The sequence below is a fragment of the Canis lupus genome, chromosome 27 (genome assembly GCF_048164855.1).
Source record: "Canis lupus baileyi chromosome 27, mCanLup2.hap1, whole genome shotgun sequence".
In the NCBI taxonomy this organism is placed as follows: Eukaryota; Metazoa; Chordata; class Mammalia; order Carnivora; family Canidae; genus Canis; species Canis lupus.
In genome coordinates this window covers 31514908-31540575 of record NC_132864.1, presented here as the reverse complement: position 1 = coordinate 31540575, position 25668 = coordinate 31514908, and the positions used below count along the sequence as shown (strand labels likewise).

The following is a 25668-nucleotide window of genomic DNA, read 5'->3' as shown; positions in this document are numbered from 1 at the left end:
TATGTCCTATCACGTTGATTGCTTTAGAATGAATGAACCAGCCTTGCATCCCAGGGATAAAACCCATTTGGTCATGGTGAATAACCTTCTGTTTTTTGTGAATAATATTTTTAATGTACTGTTGGATCTGATTGGCTAGTACCTTGAGAATTTTTGCATCTGTGTTCATAAGGGATGTTGGTCTATAAATCTCCTTTTTTGGTGGGGTATTTGTCTGGTTTTGGAATTAAGGTGATGCTGGCCTCATAAAAAGAGTTTGGAAGAATTCCATCCCTTTCTATCTTTCGGAACAGCTTTAGTAGAATAGGTACGGTTAGTTCTTTAAACGTTTGATAGAATTCCCCTGGGAAGCCATCTGGCCCTGGACTCTTGTGTCTTGGGAGGATTTTGATGACTGCTTCAATTTCCTCCCTGGTTATTGGCCTGTTCAGGTTTTCTATTTCTTCTTGTTCCAGTTTTGGTAGTTTGTGGTTTTCCAGAAATGCATCCATTTCCTCTAGATTGTCTAATTTATTGGTGTATAGCTGCTCATAATTAGTTTTTAAGATCATTTGTATTTCCTTGGTGTTGGTAGTGATCTCTCCTTTCTCATTCATGATTTTATTAATTTGAGTCTTTTCTCTCTTCTTTTTAATAAGGCTGACTAATGGTTTATCTATCTTATTAATTCTTTCAAAGAACTAACTCCTGGTTTTCTTGATCTGTTCCACAGTTCTTCAGGTCTCGATTTCATTGAGTTCTGCTCAAATCTTTATTAACTATCTTTTTCTGCTGGGTGTAGGATCTATTTGCTGTTTCTTCTCCAGCTCCTTTGGATGCAAGGTAAGCTTTTGTTTTGTTTGTTTGTTTGTTTGTTTTTATTTATTTTTTATTGGTGTTCAATTTACTAACATACAGAATAACCCCCAGTGCCCGTCACCCATTCACTCCCACCCCCCGCCCTCCTCCCCTTCCAACACCCCTAGTTCGTTTCCCAGAGTTAGCAGTCTTTACGTTCTGTCTCCCTTTCTGATATTTCCCACACATTTCTTCTCCCTTCCCTTATATTCCCTTTCACTATTATTTATATTCCCCAAATGAATGAGAACATATAATGTTTGTCCTTCTCCGACTGACTTACTTCACTCAGCATAATACCCTCCAGTTCCATCCACGTTGAAGCAAATGGTGGGTATTTGTCATTTCTAATAGCTGAGTAATATTCCATTGTATACATAAACCACATCTTCTTTATCCACTCATCTTTCGTTGGACACCGCGGCTCCTTCCACAGTTTGGCTATCGTGGCCATTGCTGCTATAAACATCGGGGTGCAGGTGTCCCGGCGTTTCATTGCATTTGTATCTTTGGGGTAAATCCCCAACAGTGCAATTGCTGGGTCGTAGGGCAGGTCTATTTTTAACTGTTTGAGGAACCTCCACACAGTTTTCCAGAGTGGCTGCACCAGTTCACATTCCCACCAACAGTGTAAGAGGGTTCCCTTTTCTCCGCATCCTCTCCAACATTTGTTGTTTCCTGCCTTGTTAATTTTCCCCATTCTCACTGGTGTGAGGTGGTATCTCATTGTAGTTTTGATTTGTATTACCCTGATGGCAAGTGATGCAGAACACTTTCTCATATGCATGTTGGCCATGTCTATGTCTTCCTCTTGAGATTTCTCTTCATGTCTTTTGCCCATTTCATGATTGGATTGTTTGTTTCTTTGGTGTTGAGTTTAAGAAGTTCTTTATAGATCTTGGAAACTAGCCCTTTATCTGATATGTCATTTGCAAATATCTTCTCCCATTCTGTAGGTTGTCTTTGAGTTTTGTTGACTGTATCCTTTGCTGTGCAAAAGCTTCTTATCTTGATGAAGTCCCAATAGTTCATTTTTGCTTTTGTTTCTTTTGCCTTCGTGGATATATCTTGCAAGAAGTTACTATGGCCGAGTTCAAAAAGGGTGTTGCCTGTGTTCTCCTCTAGGATTTTGATGGAATCTTGTCTCACATTTAGATCTTTCATCCATTTTGAGTTTATCTTTGTGTATGGTGCAAGAGAGTGGTCTAGTTTCATTCTTCTGCATGTGGATGTCCAATTTTCCCAGCACCATTTATTGAAGAGACTGTCTTTCTTCCAATGGATAGTCTTTCCTCCTTTATCGAATATTAGTTGCCCATAAAGTTCAGGGTCCACTTCTGGATTCTCTATTCTGTTCCACTGATCTATGTGTCTGTTTTTGTGCCAGTACCACACTGTCTTGATGACCACAGCTTTGTAGTACAACCTGAAATCTGGCATTGTGATGCCCCCAGATATGGTTTTCTTTTTTAAAATTCCCCTGGCTATTCGGGGTCTTTTCTGATTCCACACAAATCTTAAAATAATTTGTTCTAACTCTCTGAAGAAAGTCCATGGTATTTTGACAGGGATTGCATTAAACGTGTATATTGCCCTGGGTAACATTGACATTTTCACAATATTAATTCTGCCAATCCATGAGCATGGAATATTTTTCCATCTCTTTGTGTCCTCCTCAATTTCTTTCAGAAGTGTTCTATAGTTTTGAGGGTATAGATCCTTTACATCTTTGGTGAGGTTTATTCCTAGGTATCTTATGCTTTTGGGTGCAATTGTAAATGGGATTGACTCCTTAATTTCTCTTTCTTCAGTCTCATTGTTAGTGTATAGAAATGCCACTGACTTCTGGGCATTGATTTTGTATCCTGCCACGCTACCGAATTGCTGTATGAGTTCTAGCAATCTTGGGGTGGAGACTTTTGGGTTTTCTATGTAGAGTATCATGTCATCGGCGAAGAGGGAGAGTTTGACTTCTTCTTTGCCAATTTGAATGCCTTTAATGTCTTTTTGTTGTCTGATTGCTGAGGCTAGGACTTCCAGTACTATGTTGAACAGCAGTGGTGAGAGTGGACATCCCTGTCTTGTTCCTGATCTTAGGGGAAAGGCTCCCAGTGCTTCCCCATTGAGAATGATATTTGCTGTGGGCTTTTCATAGATGGCTTTTAAGATGTCGAGGAATGTTCCCTCTATCCCTACACTCTGAAGATTTTTGATCAGGAATGGATGCTGTATTTTGTCAAATGCTTTCTCTGCATCCAATGAGAGGATCATATGGTTCTTGGTTTTTCTCTTGCTGATATGATGAATCACATTGATTGTTTTACGGGTGTTGAACCAGCCTTGTGTCCCGGGGATAAATCCTACTTGGTCATGGTGAATAATTTTCTTAATGTACTGTTGGATCCTATTGGCCAGTATCTTGTTGAGAATTTTTGCATCCATGTTCATCAGGGATATTGGTCTGTAATTCTCCTTTTTGGTGGGGTCTTTGTCTGGTTTGGGAATTAAGGTGATGCTGGCTTCATAGAACGAATTTGGAAGTACTCCATCTCTTTCTATCTTTCCAAACAGCTTTAGGAGAATAGATATGATTTCTTCTTTAAACGTTTGATAAAATTCCCCTGGGAAGCCATCTGGCCCTGGACTCTTGTGTCTTGGGAGGTTTTTGATGACTGCTTCAATTTCCTCCCTGGTTATTGGCCTGTTCAGGTTTTCTATTTCTTCCTGTTCCAGTTTTGGTAGTTTGTGGCTTTCCAGGAATGCGTCCATTTCTTCAAGATTGCCTAATTTATTGGCGTATAGCTGTTCATAATATGTTTTTAAAATCGTTTGTATTTCCTTGGTGTTGGTAGTGATCTCTCCTTTCTCATTCATGATTTTATTAATTTGAGTCTTCTCTCTCTTCTTTTTAATAAGGCTGGCTAATGGTTTATCTATCTTATTAATTCTTTCAAAGAACCAACTCCTGGTTCTGTTGATCTGTTCCACAGTTCTTCTGGTCTCGATTTCGTTGAGTTCTGCTCGAATCTTTATTAACTCCCTTCTTCTCTTGGGTGTAGGATCTATTTGCTGTTTTTTCTCTAGCTCCTTTATGTGTAAGGTTAGCTTTTGTATTTGAGTTCTTTCCAGTTTTTGAATGGATGCTTGTATTGCGATGTATTTCCCCCTTAGGACTGCTTTTGCTGCATCCCAAAGATTTTGAACGGTTGTATCTTCATTCTCATTAGTTTCCATGAATCTTTTTAATTCTTCCTTAATTTCCTGGTTGACCCTTTTATCTTTTAGCAGGATGGTCCTTAACCTCCACGTGTTTGAGGTCCTTCCAAACTTCTTGTTGTGATTTAGTTCTAATTTCAAGGCATTATGGTCCGAGAATATGCAGGGGACAATCCCAATCCTTTGGTATCGGTTCAGACCCGATTTGTGACCCAATATGTGGTCTATTCTGGAGAAAGTTCCATGTGCGCTTGAGAAGAATGTGTATTCAGTTGAGTTTGGATGTAAAGTTCTGTAGATATCTGTGAAATCCATCTGGTCCAGTGTATCATTTAAAGCTCTCGTTTCTTTGGAGATGTTGTGCTTAGAAGACCTATCGAGTATAGAAAGAGCTAGATTGAAGTCACCAAGTATAAGTGTATTATTATCTAAGTATTTCTTCACTTTGGTTAATAATTGATTTATATATTTGGCAGCTCCCACATTCGGAGCATATATATTGAGGATTGTTAAGTCCTCTTGTTGAATAGATCCTTTAAGTATGATATAGTGTCCCTCTTCATCTCTCACTACAGTCTTTGGGGTAAATTTTAGTTTATCTGATATAAGGATGGCTACCCCTGCTTTCTTTTGAGGACCATTCGAATGGTAAATGGTTCTCCAACCTTTTATTTTCAGGCTGTAGGTGTCCTTCTGTCTAAAATGAGTCTCTTGTAGACAGCAAATAGATGGGTCCTGCTTTTTTATCCAGTCTGAAACCCTGCGCCTTTTGATGGGGTCATTAAGCCCGTTCACATTTAGAGTTACTATTGAGAGATATGAGTTTAGTGTCATCATGATATCTATTCAGTCTTTGTTTTTGTGGACTGTTCCACTGAACTTCTTCTTAAAGGGGAATTTTAAGAGTCCCCCTTAAAATTTCTTGCAGAGCTGGTTTGGATGTCACATATTCTTTTAGTTGCTGCCTGTCTTGGAAGCTCTTTATCTCTCCTTCCATTTTGAATGAGAGTCTTGCTGGATAAAGTATTCTTGGTTGCATGTTCTTCTCATTTAGGACCCTGAATATATCCTGCCAGCCCTTTCTGGCCTGCCAGGTCTCTGTGGAGAGGTCTGCTGTTACCCTAATACTCCTCCCCATAAAAGTCAGGGATTTCTTGTCTCTTGCTGCTTTAAGGATCTTCTCCTTATCTTTGGAATTTGCAAGCTTCACAATTAAATGTCGAGGTGTTGAACGGTTTTTATTGATTTTAGGGGGGGATCTCTCTATTTCCTGGATCTGAATGCCTGTTTCCCTTCCCAGATTAGGAAAGTTTTCAGCTAGAATTTGTTCAAATACATATTCTGGCCCTCTGGCCCTTTTGGCGCCCTCGGGAACCCCAATTAAACGTAGGTTTTTCTTCCTCAGGCTGTCGTTTATTTCCCTTAATCTATCTTCATGGTCTTTTAATTGTTTGTCTCTTTTTTACTCAGTTTCCCTCTTTGCTATCAACTTGTCTTCTATGTCACTCACTCGTTCTTCCACCTCGTTAACCCTCGTCCTTAAGACTTCTAGTTTGGATTGCATCTCATTCAATTCTGCAGTCATGAAGTCTCTTGAGTCCTTTATACTTTTTTCTAGAGCCACCAGTAGCTGTATAATAGTGCTTCTGAATTGGCTTTCTGACATTGAATTGTAATCCAGATTTTGTAACTCTGTGGGAGAGAGGACTGTTTCTGATTCTTTCTTTTGAGGTGAGGTTTTCCTTCTAGTCATTTTGCTCAGTGCAGAGTGGCCAAAAGCAAGTTGTATTGGGAAAAAGAGAAAAAGAGAGGAGAGAAAGAAGGAAAGAAAAGAGAAAGAGAAAAAAAAGGGAAGAAAAAAACGAAAAAAAAAGAGAAAGAAAAAGAAAGGAGAAAAAAAAGGGGGTGGGGGAAGGAAACAAATCAAAAAGCAAAACAAAACAAAACAAAACAAAACAAAACAAAAAAAACAAAAAACAAACAAAAAAAAGAACCACCAGGGAGTATCTTCTGATTCTGTCTGTGTACTTTAAGTCCCTTGGCTTCTCCTGGAAGTTGTCAGTCTAGCTGGTCTTCTGGGGGAGGGGCCTGTTGTGCTGGTTTTCAGGTGTTAGCAGTTGGGGGAGCTGCTGTGCCCCTGCCTGGTGCAGGGCTCAGTGGGGGTTGTTTACCCCGTGAGGCCGCAGGAGGAACAGCCCCAGTGGCGGGGCAGCTCTGGAAACCTGGATTCAGCTCTGGCAGGAACTCCGTCTGCAGGGCCTGGAGGCTCCGGGGCGGGGCCGCTGATCTGCTCAGCTGGGGCAGGAGTGTCCTCGCTGTCCTGGGCCCTCCCGGCCTCTGCCTGTCCCGGGGGAGGCGGGATCCTGGGCTGTGTCCCGGCGCCCTGTGCTCGGGGGCCTGCGCTGGTGGATTCGCGCTCCCGGGCCGCGCAACCCCCTCCGCGGAGCCGCCGCCCGAGCCCCCCGAGCTGCTCCGGGTCCCGCCGTGCGCGCTGCAGCCCTTAGGGAGCTCGGCGCACTCTCCTGGGCGCGCAGTTGCTGTTACTGTCCCGGGGAGCCCGAGGGCATCCCCGCCCTCCTGGGTCCTGCTCCACCTCCTTGCGAGCCCCTTTCCGCCCGGGAAGGTCGGTGCAGCTCCTGCTCCTCTGGGACGGGGCTCTCCTGTCCTGGGGACACTCGCCCCGGCCTCAGCCCGGCTCCTCGCGGGGCCCCTCCCCCTTGGAGGCCTTTTGTTTCTTTATTTCTTTTTCCCCGTCTTCCTACCTTGATAGAAGCGCAAACTCTTCTCACTGTTGCATTCCAGGTGTTCTCTCTTTAATTCTCAGGCCGAATTCATAGATTTTCAGGATGATTGGAAGGATTTCTAGGTAATTTGGTGGAGACAGGTGATTTGGAGACCATACTCCTCCGCCATCTTGCTCCTCCCCCCCAAGGTAAGCTTTTGTAGTTGAGTTCTTTCCAGTTTTTGGATGGATGCTTGTATTGTGATGTATTTCCCCCTCAGGACTGCTTTTCTGTTTCCCAAAGATTTTGAACGGTTGTATCTTCATTCTCATTAGTTTCCATGAATCTTTTTAATTCTTCTCTAATTTCCTGGTTGACCCTTTCATCTTTTAGCAGGATGGTCCTTAACCTCCACGTGTTTGAAATCCTTCCAAACTTCTTCTTGTGATTTAGTTCTAATTTCAAGGCTTTATGGTCTGAAAATATGCAGGGGACGATCCCAATCTTTTGGTATCGGTTCAGACCTGATTTGTGACCCAGTATGTGGTCTATTCTGGAGAAAGTTCCATGTGCACTTGAGAAGAATGTGTATTCAGTTGTGTTTGGATGTACACTTCTGTAAATATCTGTGAAATCCATCTGGTCCAGTGTATCATTTAAAGCTCTTGTTTCTCTCATACAACTTAAACTGGAGATGTTGTGCTTGGAATATCTATCAATTGTAGAAAGCACTACATTCAAGTCACCAAGTTTAAGTATATTATTATCTAAGTATGTCTTAACTTTGGTTATTAATTGATTGACATACTTGGCAGCTCCCACATTCGGGGCATTAATATTGATGATTGTTAGGTCCTCTTGTTGGATAGATATTTTAAGTATGATATAGTGTACCTCTTCATCTCTTACTAGTCTTTGGTATAAACTTATTTTTCTGATATGAGAATGGCTACCCCTGCTTACTTTTGAGGACCATTTGAATGGTAAATTGTTCTCCAACCTTTCATTTTCAGGCTATAGGTGTCCTTAGGTCTCAAATGAGTCTCTTGTAGACAGGAAATAGACGGGTCTTGCTTTTTTATCCAGTCTGAAACCCTGTGCCTTTTGATGGGATTATTAAGCCCATTCACATTCAGAGTTACTATTGAAAGATATGAATTTAGTGTCATCCTAATACCTGTTCAGTCCCTGTTTCATGGATTATTTCTTTGGGTATCCTCTTTCTTTTACAGAGTCCCCCTTAATATTTCTTGCAGAGCTGGTTTGGTGGTCACATTTTTTTTCAGTTTATGCCTATCTTGGAAGCTCTTTATCTCTCCTTCTATTCTGAATAAGAGCCTTGCTGGATAGAGTATTCTTGGCTGTATGCTCTTCTCATTTAGGACCCTGAATATATCCTGCCAGCCCTTTCTGGCCTGTCAGGTCTCTGTGGAGAGGTCTGCTGTTAACCTAATATTTCTTCCCATATACGTTAGGGATCTCTTGCCTTTGCTGCTTTCTCTTGCTTTGCTGATCTTCTCTCTATCTTTGGAATTTGCAAGTTTTACTATTAAATGTCAGGGTATTGAATGGTTTTTATTGATTTTAGCAAGGAACTCTCCATCTCCTGGATCTGAATGCCTGTTTCCCACCTCAAATTAGGGAAGTTCTCAGATATGATTTGTTCATATATGCTTTCTGTTCCTCTGTCCCTCTCGGGGCCCTCTCAAACCCCAATTAAATGTAGATTTTTTTTCCTTCTGAGGCTGTTGTTTATTTCCCTTAACCTTTCCTCATGGTCTTTTAATTGTTTCTCTTTTCTCCTCAGCTTTCTTCCTTGCCATCAACTTGTCTTCTATGTCACTCACTCTTTCTTCTCATTAACCCTCATCGTTAGGACCTCCAGTTTGGAGTGCATCTCATTTCATTGATTTTTAATTTCGGCCTGATTAGATCTAAATTCTGCATTCATGAATCTCTTGAATCTTTTCCAGAGCTACCAGTAGCTTTTAATTGTGCTTCTGAGTTGGCTTTCTAACATTGAATTGTAATCCAAATTCTGTAATTCTATGGCTGAGAGTACTGTTTCTGATTCATTGTTTTGTGGTGAGTTCTTCTTTCTAGTCATTTTGCTCAATGCAGGTTGGCTAAAAACAAGTTGTACTTGTTAGAAGCGCCAACTCTTCTCTCTGTAGCGTTCCAGCCATTTTCTCTTAAATCTCAGGTTGAATTTGTAGGTTTTCAGGATGATTTGAAAGTTATCTAGGTAAGTTGGTGGGGAGGTGACTTGGGGACAATCCTCCTGACTACCTTCCCCAACAAAGTCAGTTGTGGAGAAAAATCCCACTAATGTAACCTGTATGACAAAACATGAGAGACACCTAACTCTGGGAAACAAACAAGGGGTAGTTGAAAGGGAGGTGGGCGGGGGATTGGGGTGACTGGGTGATGGGCACTGTGGGGGGCACTTAGCAGGATGAGCACTGGGTATTATGCTATATGTTGGCAAATTGAACTCCAATAAAAACATAATAATAATCAAATGAAAAATAAATAATTTTTTTTTGCTTTGAAAAAAATAAAAAATAAAGTAACCATATGGGAGGCCTTTTGCAAACACTTCGTAGAGAATAACCCTTTACTGAAGTGAATAGATGTTCCTGTGTTCCTTTGTGACTCCAGCCAACCACTAGCTGAAAAGTGACACTGAAGTTCTGAGACCTGATGTTCCCCTCTGCTCCCCCTCCTCCTGCCTCTCTGTCCACTCTCTCTCTCAGGAATACCCCACCCTCTCTCTTTCTACCTACTTGGGAATTGTCCAGTTTACTTGCAGCTCTTGGATTTTCCATCTCAGAGATCCATCACTAGGGGTACTCAACCTGACTTTCTGTGGTCCAACATCAAAATCTCTTCCAACCCTGCTCAAGTCAGTGCCCAGGGAACAGGGTTACCTTGATCAATACAGCCTCTCAATGTTAATCCAAAAGTGTGGGTGTAACATGGATAGAACTAGAGGGCATTATGCTGAGTGAAATAAGTCAATCAGAGAAGGACAAACATTATATGGTCTCATTCATTTGGGGAATATAAAAAATAGTGAAAGGTAATAAAGGGGAAAGGAGAGAAAATGAGTGAAAATATCAGTGAGAATGACAGAACTTGAGAGATACCTAACTCTGGGAAACTAACAAGGGGTGATGGAAAGGGAGGTGGGCAGGAGGTTGGGGTGACTGGGTGACGGGCACTGAGTGGGGCACTTGATGGGATGAGCATTGGGTGATATGCTATATGTAAAATCAAACACAAGAGTCAGTTTCATCTCTATACACTAACAATGAAACAGCAGAAAGAGGAATCAAGGAATCAATCAGCAATATGAATGGAGCTAGGGAGTGTAATGCTAAGCAAAATGAGTCAATCAGAGAAAGACAAATATCATATTATTTCACTCATGTGGAATTTAAGAAATAAAACAAAAAGAGCAAAGCAAAAGAAAAGTGTGTGTGCAAAGAAACAACCTCTTAACTGTAGAGAACAAACTGATGACTACCAGAGGGAGGTGGGTTGGGGAATGAGTGAAATAGGTGATGGGGCTTAGGGCACTTGTCATGATGACCACTGGGTGATGTATGAAATTGTGGAATCACTATATCATACAACTTAAACTAATATAACTCTGTATGTTAACTATATTAGAATTAAAATTTTTAAAGTTCTTTACTAAATTGAAGAAGGAAGCATTTGACTGCACATCCAGAACATTTCCATTTCAAAAAAAATCTTCAGTATTAGGTGTGAGCACCTTGACTGATGATAATGATGTGACAAGTGTGAAGTGGGGAAATAGTAGTTTGGCTCAGCCATGTGTTAATACCCAAACTGGCATTTGGAATCCAGCATATCATACACATGGAGAGTCAGAATGAAATAGCATCTCAGATGTGAAACTGGCAAATCCAGGATGCCTGGGTTCTGAATGGTAGAATCAGGAGGGGAGAATTGGAGCAGTGAGTTTGTTGTAGGGAAAAATTATATGGGAACAGTCCAAGCAGGTTCCCATGGGCCACATCCATTCCCCCAATGTCCAACCCCTACTAACTTATGAAAATGAAATTATACCAGCGCAGTTGGAAAGAATAAAGAAAAATAACAACTGGAACAATCAAGCTAGCTCTAGAGCCATTTCATACACTTAGCATATGTTTCGAAATAAGTGAAAGATGAAGACATGAGTCTTCTATTTACAGGATCAGATTTGTTTTTCCATAGCACTGAAAATCTGGCAAGTCTAGAGTTGAAAAAGAAGTTGTTTGTACAACAATGAAGCAAAACATAAGTCAATGACTCTGTCATTCAACTTATGAAATAATAATATGTTCCAATATAGAGCAAAATGGCTGTGCTCAAATTTTTGAGGACCAGTATAGTATGCTAAATGGAGTGAATTGAAGGATTGTTAAGAGAAACTTTCATGATAATCAAGTTTTACCTTTTCTACTATTTAATATTCAGAAACTCACATGAGGGTAGAATTGCACTATAATTCATAGAAACTTTGAGTCAAGGCCAGGCAAGAGAGACAGGAGATCGATAAGACACATAAGTACCAAGGAGATAATGATGCCAAGAGAAGCCTGTGGCCAATAGCTTTTCAAATGTTCTCTGCTGAGTTTCTAGGGTTTGGTTTGTGGAGAACGTAAAGGTGAAGGCAAAGAGATGAGGGCACAAGGATAAAATGTCCTGATTCTTTTCTTTCTCTCCACAGGGGGCTTGGCCTCAGTTATCTACACAGACACCCTCCAGACCATCATTATGCTAATAGGTTCTTTTATTCTCATGGGGTATGGTAAGTGATGATAGTGTGCAGTGCCCTGGGGCCGGAAGTCATGAGACTTCTGTTCAAGCCAACTGCTCTTGACTGCTGCCTCCCTGTTCTATCTGGCCGGTCACACGTTCTACCCATTTATACAATTCACATCATTGAAACATCTACTGAACTTTATTGCTATATTATCTCAGCATGAGGAAAAGAGAAGGAAGAACTCTACTTCCTTTAAAAAAATTATTGCTCAGGTTTAATCTTAATATGTTTGTGTCTGGAATTGACAAAATTAGTGTCACTGGGTTGATAATTTTACAAAAATATTGGTGCATGGGATTCAATGCTCCAGAAACCACTTATATAGAATCTTCATAAAATGAAAGATTAAATATTAAGAATGGTTAAAATAATGATAACTGTTAACTTCATTATGACTTTCAGATAGAAATTATCAACGTCACTCCCTCTGTTGTTAGAATATTCAACCACGGGTTGGATTTTCCTTTATGACACTTGCTTATTTAGTATCAGTTCATTCTCTTAAGTCATGTAGCAAGCATTATTGATTAATTTATAGCTTGCCTATTTTTGTTTTCTTTCATTATGGTATTTGTTTATCTTTGCACAGGAAATCCATGCACGCAGTTAATATAAGTTTATATAAGATAAAAACAAGTTTATATAAGATAAAAACATCCCTCCCTTGTCCTGCAGCCACCACGTTCCACTCACTCAAGCTGCACTGAAAACAACTCTGAATGTGCATGCACCTAATTACAGAGCTTGAAGATAATATGAAGCAAAAACTGATAAAACTACGAAAACAACAAATTCGCAAAGAGTTGGTGATTTTGACACAACATAGATGCTATTAGTCACATACAGCTATTTAAATTTGAATTGATCAAAATTTATTTCAAAATGAATTTTAAAAATTCATTTTCTCACTTGTCTAGCCATATTTCAAGTGCTCAATATATGGCTGGTAATTTTCGTATTGGACAGCACAGATATAGAACAGTTCTATCATTGCAGAAAGTTCTGTTGTACAGAGCAACTCCAGAGACAACTGCTAGTACCATTCCTTACAAGCTTTCTATTTAGCGAACTTCTATGCTATTCTTACTTATGGTTCTTTGGTGTCTAGCTTTGGCGATGCACCTCTGCCATCAATCTCTCTAAGCCTTCTCCTATCCTTAGGATGAAGACAGGGGACTCTCTCATCTCCTAGCATCCTTCATGTATTGTTGTTACAAACCATATTCCCCTTAGCAGAACAGTTTCCTTGTATGGTCTGTATCCTCCATTGGATTGAGTTGCTGTCTTGCACTTTCATTTTGTGCATGATCCCAGTACAAATGTTTGGCACATACAAACATTTTGATGCTAAATGAAATAAGTAATGAAGAAGTAAATTAATATCAACCTCAACTCTATGAATGTATGATACTCTGATGAATTTTGCACTCTTCAAGCTAATACTAAGTGGGCCTAGATGCCTGGGTTCATCCTTCTTCTTTCTAGGGTTTCCATCCATTATGGTTCTTTTCTATGCTTCTCTTGCCTTTCCAGACCCCCCAGTGGACTGAGTCTCACCATTTCATCTCACCACACATAATCTGTTACCTTCAATTTCTGTTCCTTATCTTCCCATTTTTTTATTGCAGCATGAGAATAATAGAGTATTGCATCAGAAAACCAGACTGTGCATAAAGTCAGAATAGCGAGGCTTTGTGTCAGGAACAGAGACCATTGCTTCTGGTCCTTTCAGAGGAGTTGGGGCTTTTCGATGGCTAACTCTGTTAGTCTCATTCTGTTACCTGTTTGTTTCTGTTTTGAATGGTTGTGAGACATCAAAGCAGTCTGTTGGATAACATTTTTATTTTTACCATCAGCCTAGACACTAAATAAAAATTTTCGAACAAGGGGTAGTGGAAGAGGACATGGGCAGGGGGATGCAGTGACTGGGTGACGGGCACTGAGGGGGGCACTTGATGGGATGAGCACTGGGTGTTATACTATATGTTGGCAAATCGAACTCCAATAAAAATATACATATAAAAAATTTTTCAAGAGCAACATAAGAAGAAAGGTTAAAGAGTGATTCATTTTGTCTACATTGTGAACACATGATAGCATTGTCAATGCCAGTGGAGACAGCAGAAAGACATGGATTCTCTAAGAATACTGAGGACTTGACCAGGCTAATTGGAGATGCTTGGATACCTCCACCACAAAGGAATAAACAGTAGGTGTCTTAGATTTCTGTGAAACATTTCATTTTATCCAATACTTTTGCAGCATTTGCCGAAGTGGGAGGCTATGAGAGTTTTACAGAGAAGTACATGAATGCCATCCCATCCATAGTTGAGGGGGACAACTTGACAATCAGCCCCAAGTGCTACACTCCTCAGGCTGACTCCTTCCACATTTTCCGAGATGCTGCCACTGGGGATCTTCCATGGCCAGGAACGATATTTGGAATGACCATCGTAGCTGTGTGGTACTGGTGCACAGATCAGGTGAAGTTTGTGTGTGGTGTATAAATGTTTATGTTGCTCTTTTTTCTCTCATAGAAAAGCATCTAGTTTCTATTTTGTACAACATACACACACAAATGCACACACACATACATCATTTAAAGAGTCAGACACTTCTAAAAGGCTTGTTATGAAAAATAGATATCCATTGTCCTGATCTCTAATCTTTTTCTTGTCTCTCAAAGTCAAACATTTTCAGCTCCTTCGGTTAAGTATTTTGGTATGCATATCTCTTCTTTATTTTTTTTTTTTTTTTTTTTTTTTTTTTTTGCATATCTCTTCTTTAAATCATTGTATTCAATGCTTGATCAGTGAACCATTGGAGTGGATGCCACCACCTTGGAGCTCATGAGAAATAAATGCTCTAGAAGGTACCCAGACCCGCTGGATCAAAATTTGATTGTAAATTTGATCCTCAAATGATTTAAATAAATACTATATTGCTTCCTTTTGATTTTCCAGTTTTAGGATATTTCTATTGGCTTCCAATAATGAGAGATGGAGGTTTAGCCCTTTCAATTTTCTTTATTCAGTCCTCTACCTCCTGTTCTCCCATCCTCCTAATAAAACTAATTCACAGTTTTGGTGAGATCAGCATTCAGTGCTACCATTTTTGAAATTACATAAATATAATTCACAGCTGAGCCACATGATATTCTGATTGATATTTCTTTAGCTTTCACTTTTCTCTGGAATAAATAATTCTTAATTTTTTGTTTCAATTTTTTTGTAATCATTACTCATTATACACCAAACCTTCTGCAGAATGCCTAAATCTCCCTTATGTGTTCTTCAAAACATATAAAATATCAGGACTCCTGGGTGGCTCAGTGGTTGAGTGTCTGCCTTCAGCTCAGCATGATTCTGGGGTCCTGGGATTGAGTCTCACATCGGGTTCCCTGCAGGGAGCCTACTTCTCCCTCTGCCTATGTCTTATATATAATCCTCTCTTTCTGTGTCTCTCGTGAATAAATACACAAAATCTTTTTTAAAAACATCAAATATCCTACCAACTCTTTTTCTCATTTTCTCTCAGAGCCTTTGGACTCTCCAAACTGTTGGGTTGATCTCTATGCCTGGTGCCCATCCTAATTCAGGACCCCCTTCACTACCATATTTGAGATTCCCTTTGTCTCATTCTTGGGTTATATCTCTTATTTCCAGTATCCCATGATATCTTCTTTCTTGGTTTATTCCTTCTTTCAAGGCAATTGAATTCTCTGGTAAGTTCCTAAGAAAAACAGGAGATAAATTTATTATGGATTTGTCTTCATATATGAAAATGTCTTCACTCCAGCTTTTCCTAAAGTGTTCTTCTGGCCATGTACACGTGTATGGTTGGAAATAATTTTCTCAAAGTCATAAACTAACTCATTGTCTTCTGACCTCCACCATTACTGGTGAGAAGCCTGAAGTTATTCTTGATCTCTCTGGAAATTTGTCTTTCTTTTGTCCTCAGTATTCTGAAATTTCATCACAACATACTATTTTTTTCTGTTTTGGGGAAAAAAATTTTTTTGGAGTTCAATTTGCCAACATATAGCATAACACCCAGTGCTCATCCCGCCAAGTAACCCCCTCAGTGCTCATCAACCAGTCACCCCAACCCCCTGCCCACCTCCCTTTCCACTACCCCTTGTACATTTCCCAGAGTTAGGTGTCTCTCATGTTTTGTCACCCTCACTGATATTTTCTCTTTTTTTCTTTCTTTTATTTATTTTTTATTGGTGTTCAATTTGCCAACATATAGAATAACACCCAGTGCTCATCCCATCAAGTGCCCCCCTCAGTGCCCGGCACCCAGTCATCCCGACCCCCCCACACACACCTCCCTTTCTACCACCCCTGGTTCGGTTCCCAGAATTAGGAGTCTCTCATGTTCTGTCTCCCTTTCTGATATTTCCGACTCATTTTTTTCTCCTTTCCCCTTTATTCCCTTTCACTACTTTTTATATTCCCCAATTGAATGAGACCATATAATGTTTGTCCTTCTCCGATTGACTCATTTCACTCAGCATAATACCCTCCAGTTCCATCCACGTCGAAGCAAATGGTGGGTATTTGTCATTTCTAATGGCTGAGGAATATTCCATTGCATACATAGACCACGTCTTCTTTATCCATTCATCTTTCAATGGACACCGAGGCTTCTTCCACAGTTTGGCTATTGTGGACATTGCTGCTAGAAACATCGGGGTGCAGGTGTCCCGGCACTTCATTGCATCTGAATCTTTGGGGTAAATCCCCAACAGTGCAATTGCTGGGTCGTAGGGCACGTCTATTTTTAACTCTCTGGGGAACCTCCACACAGTTTTCCAGAGTGGCTGCACCAGTTCACATTCCCACCAACAGTGCAAGAGGGTTCGCCTTTCTCCACATCCTCTCCAACATTTGTGGTTTCCTGCCTTGTTAATTTTCCCCATTCTCACTGGTGTGAGGTGGTATCTCATTGTGGTTTTGATTTGTATTTCCCTGATGGCAAGTGATGCAGAGCATTTCCTCATGTGCTTGTTGGCCATGTCTATGTCTTTGTCTGTGAGATTTCTGTTCATGTATTCTGCCCATTTCATGATTGGATTGTTTGTTCCTTTGCTCACAACATACTATTTTGTGTAGATCTATTTTTGTCCGTTGTGAGGCCACTGTGAGCCAGTTTAATCTGTAAATTGATGTCTTGAATGAATTGGAGGTATTATTTCTTTGCTTGCTTTTTGTTTTCTTTGGAGACCTTCCAATCTGGGGTGTTGGTCTTCCTCAACTGGTTTTCTAGTATTCTTATCTTTCATCCCCCATATTTCATCTCTTGACCTTTCTGCTCTACTTTCTAGATTTCCTCAATATTATCCTCTGCCTTTGTATTATAACTCCCAAAATCTTATTTTTTGTTTTCTGGATGTTCCTTTTTATAGCATCTGAGTTTGTTATTGTTTTCTGTTTTGAAGTTTCCTTCACCTTAAATAGTCTCTGTCACCTCAAACTTGTAATTTCACCATTTTAACCCATCTTAAACCAATGGCCACTTGTGGGGTCAGTGAGTGATCAGTTTTCTTTTTCTCTATATAATAAACTGATTTCCTCAACATATACCAAAGAATGCATCTGTTCATTGATTTCTGCAACCATCTTTATTATTTACATTTTGTCTCTGACCACCTGACTTATCTCCTGTAAATGGTCTCACATTCACCCTTAAATCTGATACCTGATCTTTCTTGCCTCCTCTCCTCACCTGTAATTCGTATTGTCTCTCCAACTTTCTGCTTCAAGCCCTCTGTCTGAAGATGGCACCCGCTCCCCTAGCACTGTTGCTATCCCTAATAGATTTGTCTCTCCAAAGAGAATTAAGCAGAAAAGGCCATGCCTATTTTCTGACATTCCTTGAGAAGAAAAATGTCAAGAAGTTATGGTATTATGGGTAAAAATACTGCTTTACTAGAAAATTCTTAGTAAAGAGATTACACAACTTACATGAAAATTATGAAATTACATGCATTGAATTTCCCAGAACCACTATAATTGATTCATAACTCAATGTGACCTTCAGAATATTGTGTAGAAATTTAGAGATGAATGCCTCAGAGTTCTCTTCTGATGGCTGCTTGACTCTGATGGATGTTTCTATGGCAATTAGCTTGATTTCTCAAAGGGACGATTTCCCCCTAATGATAGAGAGATACCAATGAGTATATGGCTTATTTGGTGCCTACAACACTAAAAGCACAACTTAAACACAACTTGTGGCGAAGATCAGTAGAGACAGCTTTGTACCTGGAAAAGCACATGGCCATTGTTGCAATGCAACCTGAGAACTGTAAACATTTTAATAATAGTGATGTGCATTGACTTATATGTAACAAAAGTCTTACAAACATTATACCAAATATTCAGAATGTCCTACAAGAGATAATTTTTTCAAAGATGAGAAACCTGTGTCTCACAAAACCAAATACTCACATAAGAGGAGCAGTTATTTGAGTTCTGATTTTACTCTGACACCCATTATTTTCCACTATTCATGAACTCATATCTTATTGTAACATTAATCCCTAAAAAGAAACACTCCCCTTCTTTGAAATCATCCTCTAGTTGTTTAATGACTATGTCATGTTTTCCTGGCAGGTAATTGTGCAGCGCTGCCTATCAGGTAAAAACATGTCTCACGTGAAGGCTGCCTGCATCATGTGTGGGTACCTGAAACTACTGCCCATGTTCCTCATGGTGATGCCAGGAATGATCAGCCGCATCCTATACACAGGCAAGCCATTGATTCATAAATTCTCTTTCTTTTATGCTTGAATTCTAAGTAATGGTTTTAAGATGTATTAAAATCTTGATAAGCTAGAAAACCCATTATGAATGGAAGTAAAAACACAATTCCAGTTGGAGAGAACAGTTTTTGCAGAGGGTCAGAAACAGGAAAATTTGACATATTTGACACCTATATATCCAACAAGGAGAAAATGGCCAAAGAAATTATTATATACCCCCTTTATGGACAATTACACACAAAAGACCAAAGACTTTCTCAAAACTTGGTAAAATGCTGAAGTTATTATGTTTAAATGTAAAAAGCAGACCACAAAATATTATCTCAATGATTACCATAGCTACAAAAAAAGACATTTTTCTGTGGAAAAAGATTAGAAAAGAATTTAAAAAACTAAAAGAAGCTAATGTGTTTAGGGTTAACATCCTGGGAGTTTTTTAAATCATCTTTTGCTATCTGTTGTCATAAAATTGTTTAAGCAAAAAAAAAAAATCACCACGGGGTTGGACAACTGATGCAGCAAAGGGAGGCTTCAACCTACATGAACATCACCCCCAATAACAATCACAAGTTACACTTCTTCTTAGATGTAGGTGGAAAACACTGGGCTAAATGACTGGACACCGAACTAACTTCCTGAATATTATTGTTGTGGCTGTTGTTTTTATCTCTGGAGTTCTGTGCTTGTGGGAGAATTTATGCTCTTACAGCTTTTCTGGAGGATGGAATCAGCTCCCCCCATTTGCTCTAATGTTCTAGCTGGGCCATATCCCAAAGAGAAACGCTGCCCCTTACGTCAGTGCAAGGGGAGCTATAGGTATGAAATAAACAGGGACCAGATTCATGTTGTGGAATTCAAAATTGAATCTCCAATGTCCCAGCAAATGTTTTTCCTTTCACCCATGATGTACAGCTTGTCTCAATGTCCAATGGTTGTAGATCTTACCTGTGGACCCCCCTCACTGAACCCACTTATCTGAATCCCTCCTCAGAGAAGGTGGCCTGTATTGTACCTTCTGAATGTGTGAAACACTGTGGCATTGAAGTCGGCTGCACTAACTATGCCTACCCAATGATGGTGCTGGAACTGATGCCTGATGGTAAGAAAATGTCCATGCTTAAGTGAATGGAGAAAATGTAATTATATATAGATGATAGATGGATAGATAGGTAGATAGATGAGTATAGATAATAGTATATTATTCAGCCTTTAGAGAAATGAAACCTGCCATTTGCAACAACATAGATGGACCTAGAAGACATTATTCTAAGTGAGATAAGTCAGATAAAGAAAGACAAATACTACATAATGTAACTTATATGTGGAATCTAAAGAAGTGGAACACATACAAACAGTAGAATGGTGGTTGCCAGGGGCTGAGGGGTGGGGGAAATGGGAAGATGTTGGTCAAAGGGTACAAACTTTCAGTTGCAAGATGAATAAGTTCTGGAGAACTAATGTACAGCAGGAATATTGTACTTAATAATAACGTCTGCTAGAACATAAAGACTCCTAACTCTGGGAAACGAACTAGGGGTGGTGGAAGGGGAGGAGGGCGGGGGTGGGAGTGAATGGGTGACGGGCACTGAGGGGGGCACTTGACGGGATGAGCACTGGGTGTTATTCTGTATGTTGGTAAATTGAACACCAATAAAAAATTAATTTATTTAAAAAATAATAATAATAACTTCTGCTTAAAATTTGCTAAGAGAATAGATCTCAAGTATGCTCACCACAAAAGAAGAAAACCATAACTGTGAGGAGATAGATATGTTAATTAGTTTAATTGTGGTAATCATTTCACAATGTACACATATATCAAAACAGCACGTTGTACACCTTAACTATGTACAATTGTTGTCAATCATACTTCAATAAAGCTGAAAAAAAAGAAAAATGCTAATGCTGGGACTGCCTCAGAGACCTGACCTGGTCTACAAATGGACCATGAGGAAGGATTATGGTATAATCCTTAATAATCCTAAATTCCATTAATTCAGTTGTCTTCATCAGACATTTCTCTTGTTTTATTGGAGTTCAATTTGCCAATATATAGCATAACCCAGTGCTCATCCTGCCAAGTGACCCCTCAGTGCCCATCACCCAGTCATCCCAACCCCCTGCCCACCTCCCCTTCCACTACCCCTTGTTCATTTCCCAGAGTTAGATGTCTCTCATGTTTTGTCACTCTCACTGATATTTTCACTCATTTCTCTCCTTTCTCATCAGACATTTCTTGAGCACTTTTTTGAGCACTTTTTAAAAAATATTCCATTTATTTATTCATGAGAGACACAGAAAGAAAGAGAGAGAGAGGTAGAGACATAGGCAGAGGGAGAAGCAGGCTCCATGCAGGGAGCCTGACGTGGGATTCAATCCTGGGTCTCCAGGATCAGGCCCTGGGCTGAAGGTGGCGCTAAACCATTGAGCCACCCAGGCTGCCTCTTGGGCACTTTCTATAGGTTACCAGCCCTGTGCTGAGCCTGGAGAATACAGAGATGAATGAGATATAATTCCCATTAAAAGAATCCTTACTCCTTTGGATACAATACGTCTTCCAAGGCAAGGCAATCAAGAGCATTTAAATAATGGATTTGTCAATAAAGGGGTTGCATAGAGTGCAATCTGGGTAGCTCAGTCAAACATCTGCCTTTGGCTCAGGTTGTGATCCTGGAGTTCCAGGATCAAGCCCCATGTGGGACTCTCTGCTGAGTCCACTTCTCCCTCTCTCTGTCCCTCCCCCAACTCATGTTCTCTCTCTCTCTCTTTCTCTCTCTCTCAAATAAATATAATTAAAATATTTTTTAAAACAGTGCTGTATAGGGGCACCTGGTTAAGTGTCTGCCTTCTGCCTTCTGCTCAGGTCACGATCCCAGTGTTCTGGGATCAAGTCCCACTTCAGGCTCCCTGCTCAGCAGGGAGTCTGCTTCTCCCTCCCCCCTGCTTGTATGTGCTCTCTCTCTAGCTCTCTTTCTCTCTCTCTCAAATAAATAAATAAAATCTTTTTTAAAATTAAAAGTTTTGCATAAATACAAACTTATAAAGTCAGAAAGCTAGAAGTTAATATTTATCCTGCTTTCTTTAGACCAGTTATACCCAAATAATAGACCTCAGTCTATTTAATTTAAAACTATTTATTGAGTGCCTGCTATGTGCCAGACACTGCCATGATGCTAAGAAAACATCAGTGAAATAGGCACAAAATCCCCTATATCTTGGAACTCACATTCTAGTGTAATGAGATAGAAAATAAATTACACATGTGAAAAAGTTAAATTAGTAGGATGCTAGAAGGTGTTCTGTGTTGTTCAGAAACAGAGCAGAGTATGGGGCTCAGGAACAACTAGGAACAACCTTGTACCTTAGGTCCATCAAAGATCAGCTAACACTTTTGTGATTTTTCTCCTTCCTGACACACATGAGCATCGTTAGGAGGAAGGGAGCATGACCCACAAGTGACATCACCCATCCACCTCATTCAACACTTTGTCCCAGGAGTTTTAGGGACATTACTAATAAGAGAGAACTGGAGGATGAAGTGACCATAATATCTAAAACTCTTTGCTCTCCCCACCAAAAACTTCAACAGAGCTATCTACTTCTCTTTTCCCTCTCTAGTTTCCTAAGTATTCAGGAAGCTGAGAGGTTCTCTCCCCAAAGAACGATGGCACACTGTTTTTTCTCTCCCAGATTTAAGTTCCAGCAAATTATCTCTAAGTTTATATTTATAACCAGAATTCTGTATTGAGTATTCTCAAATGGTCAGGAAATATGCAGGAAATACCACACAATGATACATATTGACAGGCACGTCAGTTTATTTTTTTTTATGGAATACTACCTAGCCATCAGACAGGAGCAATACTTGCCATTTACAAGGACGTGGATAGAACTAGAGTGTATTCTGCTGAGAGAAATAAGTCAATGAGTGAGAGATAATTATCATATGGTTTACTAATATGCGGAATATAAGAAACAGCATAGAGGATCATATGATAAGGGGGAGAAAACTGAATGGGAAGTCATTAGGAAGGGAGAAAAACCATGAGAGACTCTTAACTATAGGAAACAAATTGAGGGTTGAAGGAGGGAGGTGGGTGGGGAATGGGGTAATTGGGTGGTGGCCATTAAAGAAGGCATGCTATTTGATGAGCACTAGGTGTTATATACAACTGATAAATCATTGAAATCTACATGTGAAGCTAAGTAGGTAGTTTATGTTAGCTAATTGAATTTAAATTAAAAAAAGAGATTTCCAGGCATTTGTGATCTAAGTTTAGAGAGGCCATTAGGGATATATGAAAATGGAAAAAGGTAAAGAGTCTGTATATGAGACAGAGCAGAATCTTAATAAGTGAGTTACTTAAAGGTATGGAGAAGTTGAAGTCAAACAAATGGAAATTCCAGGAAATCAATAGAATGAGCAGATTCTACTTTCACAGCCTGATCAAAGAATGGCATTTCTGGCTCTGAGGCTATGAGTCTTACAATCATGGGCACATCTTCAGCCCCAGGATGACTGGCCACTGCATCACTGGAACCCCAAAGATTCTTTTCAGAGCCCTCTTTATGTCTCTGTTCTTCAGACTATAGATGAAGGGGTTCAGCATGGGTATGACTATGTGTATATCACCGAGGCCACTGCACTTGTGTGGGAGCTCTGGGGAGCAGCAGAGCTAAAGTACACTTCAAGGCTTGTAGAGTAAAATAAGGAGACAACCAAGAGGTGAGATGCACAGGTAGAAAATGCTTTATACTTGCTCTAAGATGATGAGATTCTATGTATGGGGGAAACAAGAGTAAAGGAACCCAGTGAAAGGACCACCTGCCAGCAGCACAGTCATAAAATATATCACCATGTCATTAAGAAAAGGGTCAGAACAGGCATTCCTGATTACTTGATTGAGTTAAAAAAAAAATGAAGGATTTCCATGCCTGTACAGAAGGACACCCACAACACCATTAAGCTCTGTAATAAGGAATTCAGGACACTAGAACCAGCAGTCCACAGAGCCAGGGATTCATGATAACCATGTAATGCAGGGGGTGACAGATAACCATGCATATCAGTTTAGTATGTGGTCCAGGTAACACTTTTGAACAACTCTCTGGTTTGGCAAGGCCCTCATAAATCATGGAGTCCAATCCCTAACTAATGTTTGCACTTTCATCTGGCCCCAGGACTTCGAGGTCTCATGCTGTCAGTCATGTTGGCCTCTCTCATGAGCTCCCTGACCTCCATCTTTAACAGCGCCAGCACCCTCTTCACCATGGACCTCTACACCAAGATTAGGAAACAGGCATCAGAGAAGGAGCTTCTTATAGCAGGAAGGTGAGAGCATCCTGATTTCTGTCTAAAATTTCTCTGGAAAATAAAAGTGAACTAGTGTCTTCTCATCTTTGGGTTCAGTGAAATAGATGATGGATTTCTAGAGTGGGGAAGGGAAATTAAGAGGACTTTATCTCTTTCCAGATATAAAATTGGGGACCACATTTTGAAATGAAATAGTCACATTTTCAAATTTTCAAATGCTTCTGGTTTTCTCTGATTTCTTCTTGTCCTCACACTCTGTTCCAACTACATCTTCATGAAACTCTAGTGTCTCCCATGGGGTATAAATTCCCCGCCTACTCTAATAGGTTAATGCACTGTCTCTAGAGGTTTCCATGTATATCTCATGAAGCAAGTCACAGATTAAGTCAAACACCCCACTATGAGTAGTTTATCAACTGTATTCATTAAGAAATGAGATGCCAAGAGAAACTGACCACCCATGCAAAAAGTAGCATTTTGCAGGAGACAGTAGCAATTGCTTAGTAAATTAAACATTTCCAAGGAAAATTCCAGCAGCTCACTTGGTCTAGATCTTGACTCTGGAAAAATGCTATAGGAGAATAAGAACAATAAAGCATCTATGTTTCTGGTAGCGAAAGTGTTGGACCTGAGTTCAGTAAGCCCAAGATGCAGAAGTCCATGCAGAAGTCCGCCAATAGGTATATGATCTTGGGTATAAATGCCTTTATCTCAATAATAAAGTAATGAATTTTTCTTCTCTCTCTCTCTCTCTCTCTCTCTCTCTCTCTCATTAAATGCCTACTAGTTCCCAGAATACAAATATGAAAAAGAACATATATGTGAAAAATAATTTCCTGCTTTGTAGAATGTATGCCTTTGTTATAAAGATAGAAAATCAATAAATGTATTCCATATCTGATGGCAAAAAGTGCTAGGAAGAAAGTTAAAGCAGGATTAAAGGTGGATCAATGTGGATGGAACTGAAAGGTATTATTCTGAGTGAAATAAGTCAATTGGAAAAGGACAAACATTATATGGTCTCATTCATTTGGGGAATATAAAAATTAGTGAAAGGGAATAAAGGGAAAGGAGAGAAAATGAGTGAAAATATCAGTGAGGGTGACAAAACATGAGAGACTCCTAACTCTGGGAAATGAACAAGGAGTAGTGGAAGGGGAGGTGGGTAGGGGGTTGGGGTGACTGGGTGATGGGCACTGAGGGGGTCACTTGGCGGGATAAGCACTGGGTATTATGTTAAATGTTGGCAAATTTAACTCCAATAAAAAAATTTTTTTAAAGGATTAAAGGTGGGGGCTCCTCAAGACAGGTGTTCAGGGAGTACTCCCTGAGGAGGTCCCATTTGAGGACAGTCTTGAGGGAAGTGTGGAAGTGAACCCTATGTCTCTGTAGGGAAGGAACAGTAAATGCTGAATTCTTACAACACTCATGTATGTGGTGTGTCTCAGGACAGTGGTGTGAGGTTGGCACATGATGAGCAAGTGGAAAAGTGATAACAACCATAGGCTAAAGGGTAGCTAGAGGTGAAATTATGTAGGGCCACTTAAGCCATAACAAGACTGGATTTTATTCCACATATGACAGAAAACAACTGAAGATAAGAGAGTAAGGGAAGTACATGATTTGTTTTCCAATGATGATAACAAGGAAAACAAGGAAAATGGGTATTATTTATTTATTAAACTTTATTATCTAAGAATCATGCTCAAACTTTCCATGGTTTATCACATTTAATTATTGCAAGGTTGCAGAAAGTTTTTGAAGCTTCAATGAGATACCTGTTCCTCAATCTCCTGCCTAAATACTTGTTCCCCACTTTTCCCCCCCTCTCTGTTTCAGGTGAGCACAGAGAAGTAATGACAGTCCAGTAAATTATGTTTGTTTATTTATACAATAAACACAGAATATTGTGGAGTTTAGCATTAGTCATTCTCCCTGGACCCCAGGAACTTCTAAAAGGGTTTTACCA

At 39.9% G+C, this 25668-nt stretch overlaps 1 protein-coding gene across 1 annotated transcript in view; it reads left to right on the top strand.

The window, feature by feature from the left end:
- LOC140619053 (solute carrier family 5 member 4) overlaps positions 1-25668 on the top strand; it is a 49269-nt gene that overhangs the window by 11742 nt on the left and 11859 nt on the right. The window contains exons 7-11 of the mRNA XM_072801941.1: positions 11521-11601; positions 13879-14099; positions 18237-18372; positions 19377-19484; positions 23567-23717. Coding sequence (XP_072658042.1) covers positions 11521-11601; positions 13879-14099; positions 18237-18372; positions 19377-19484; positions 23567-23717 — 697 coding nt within the window. The remainder of the gene's footprint in view (positions 1-11520; positions 11602-13878; positions 14100-18236; positions 18373-19376; positions 19485-23566; positions 23718-25668) is intronic.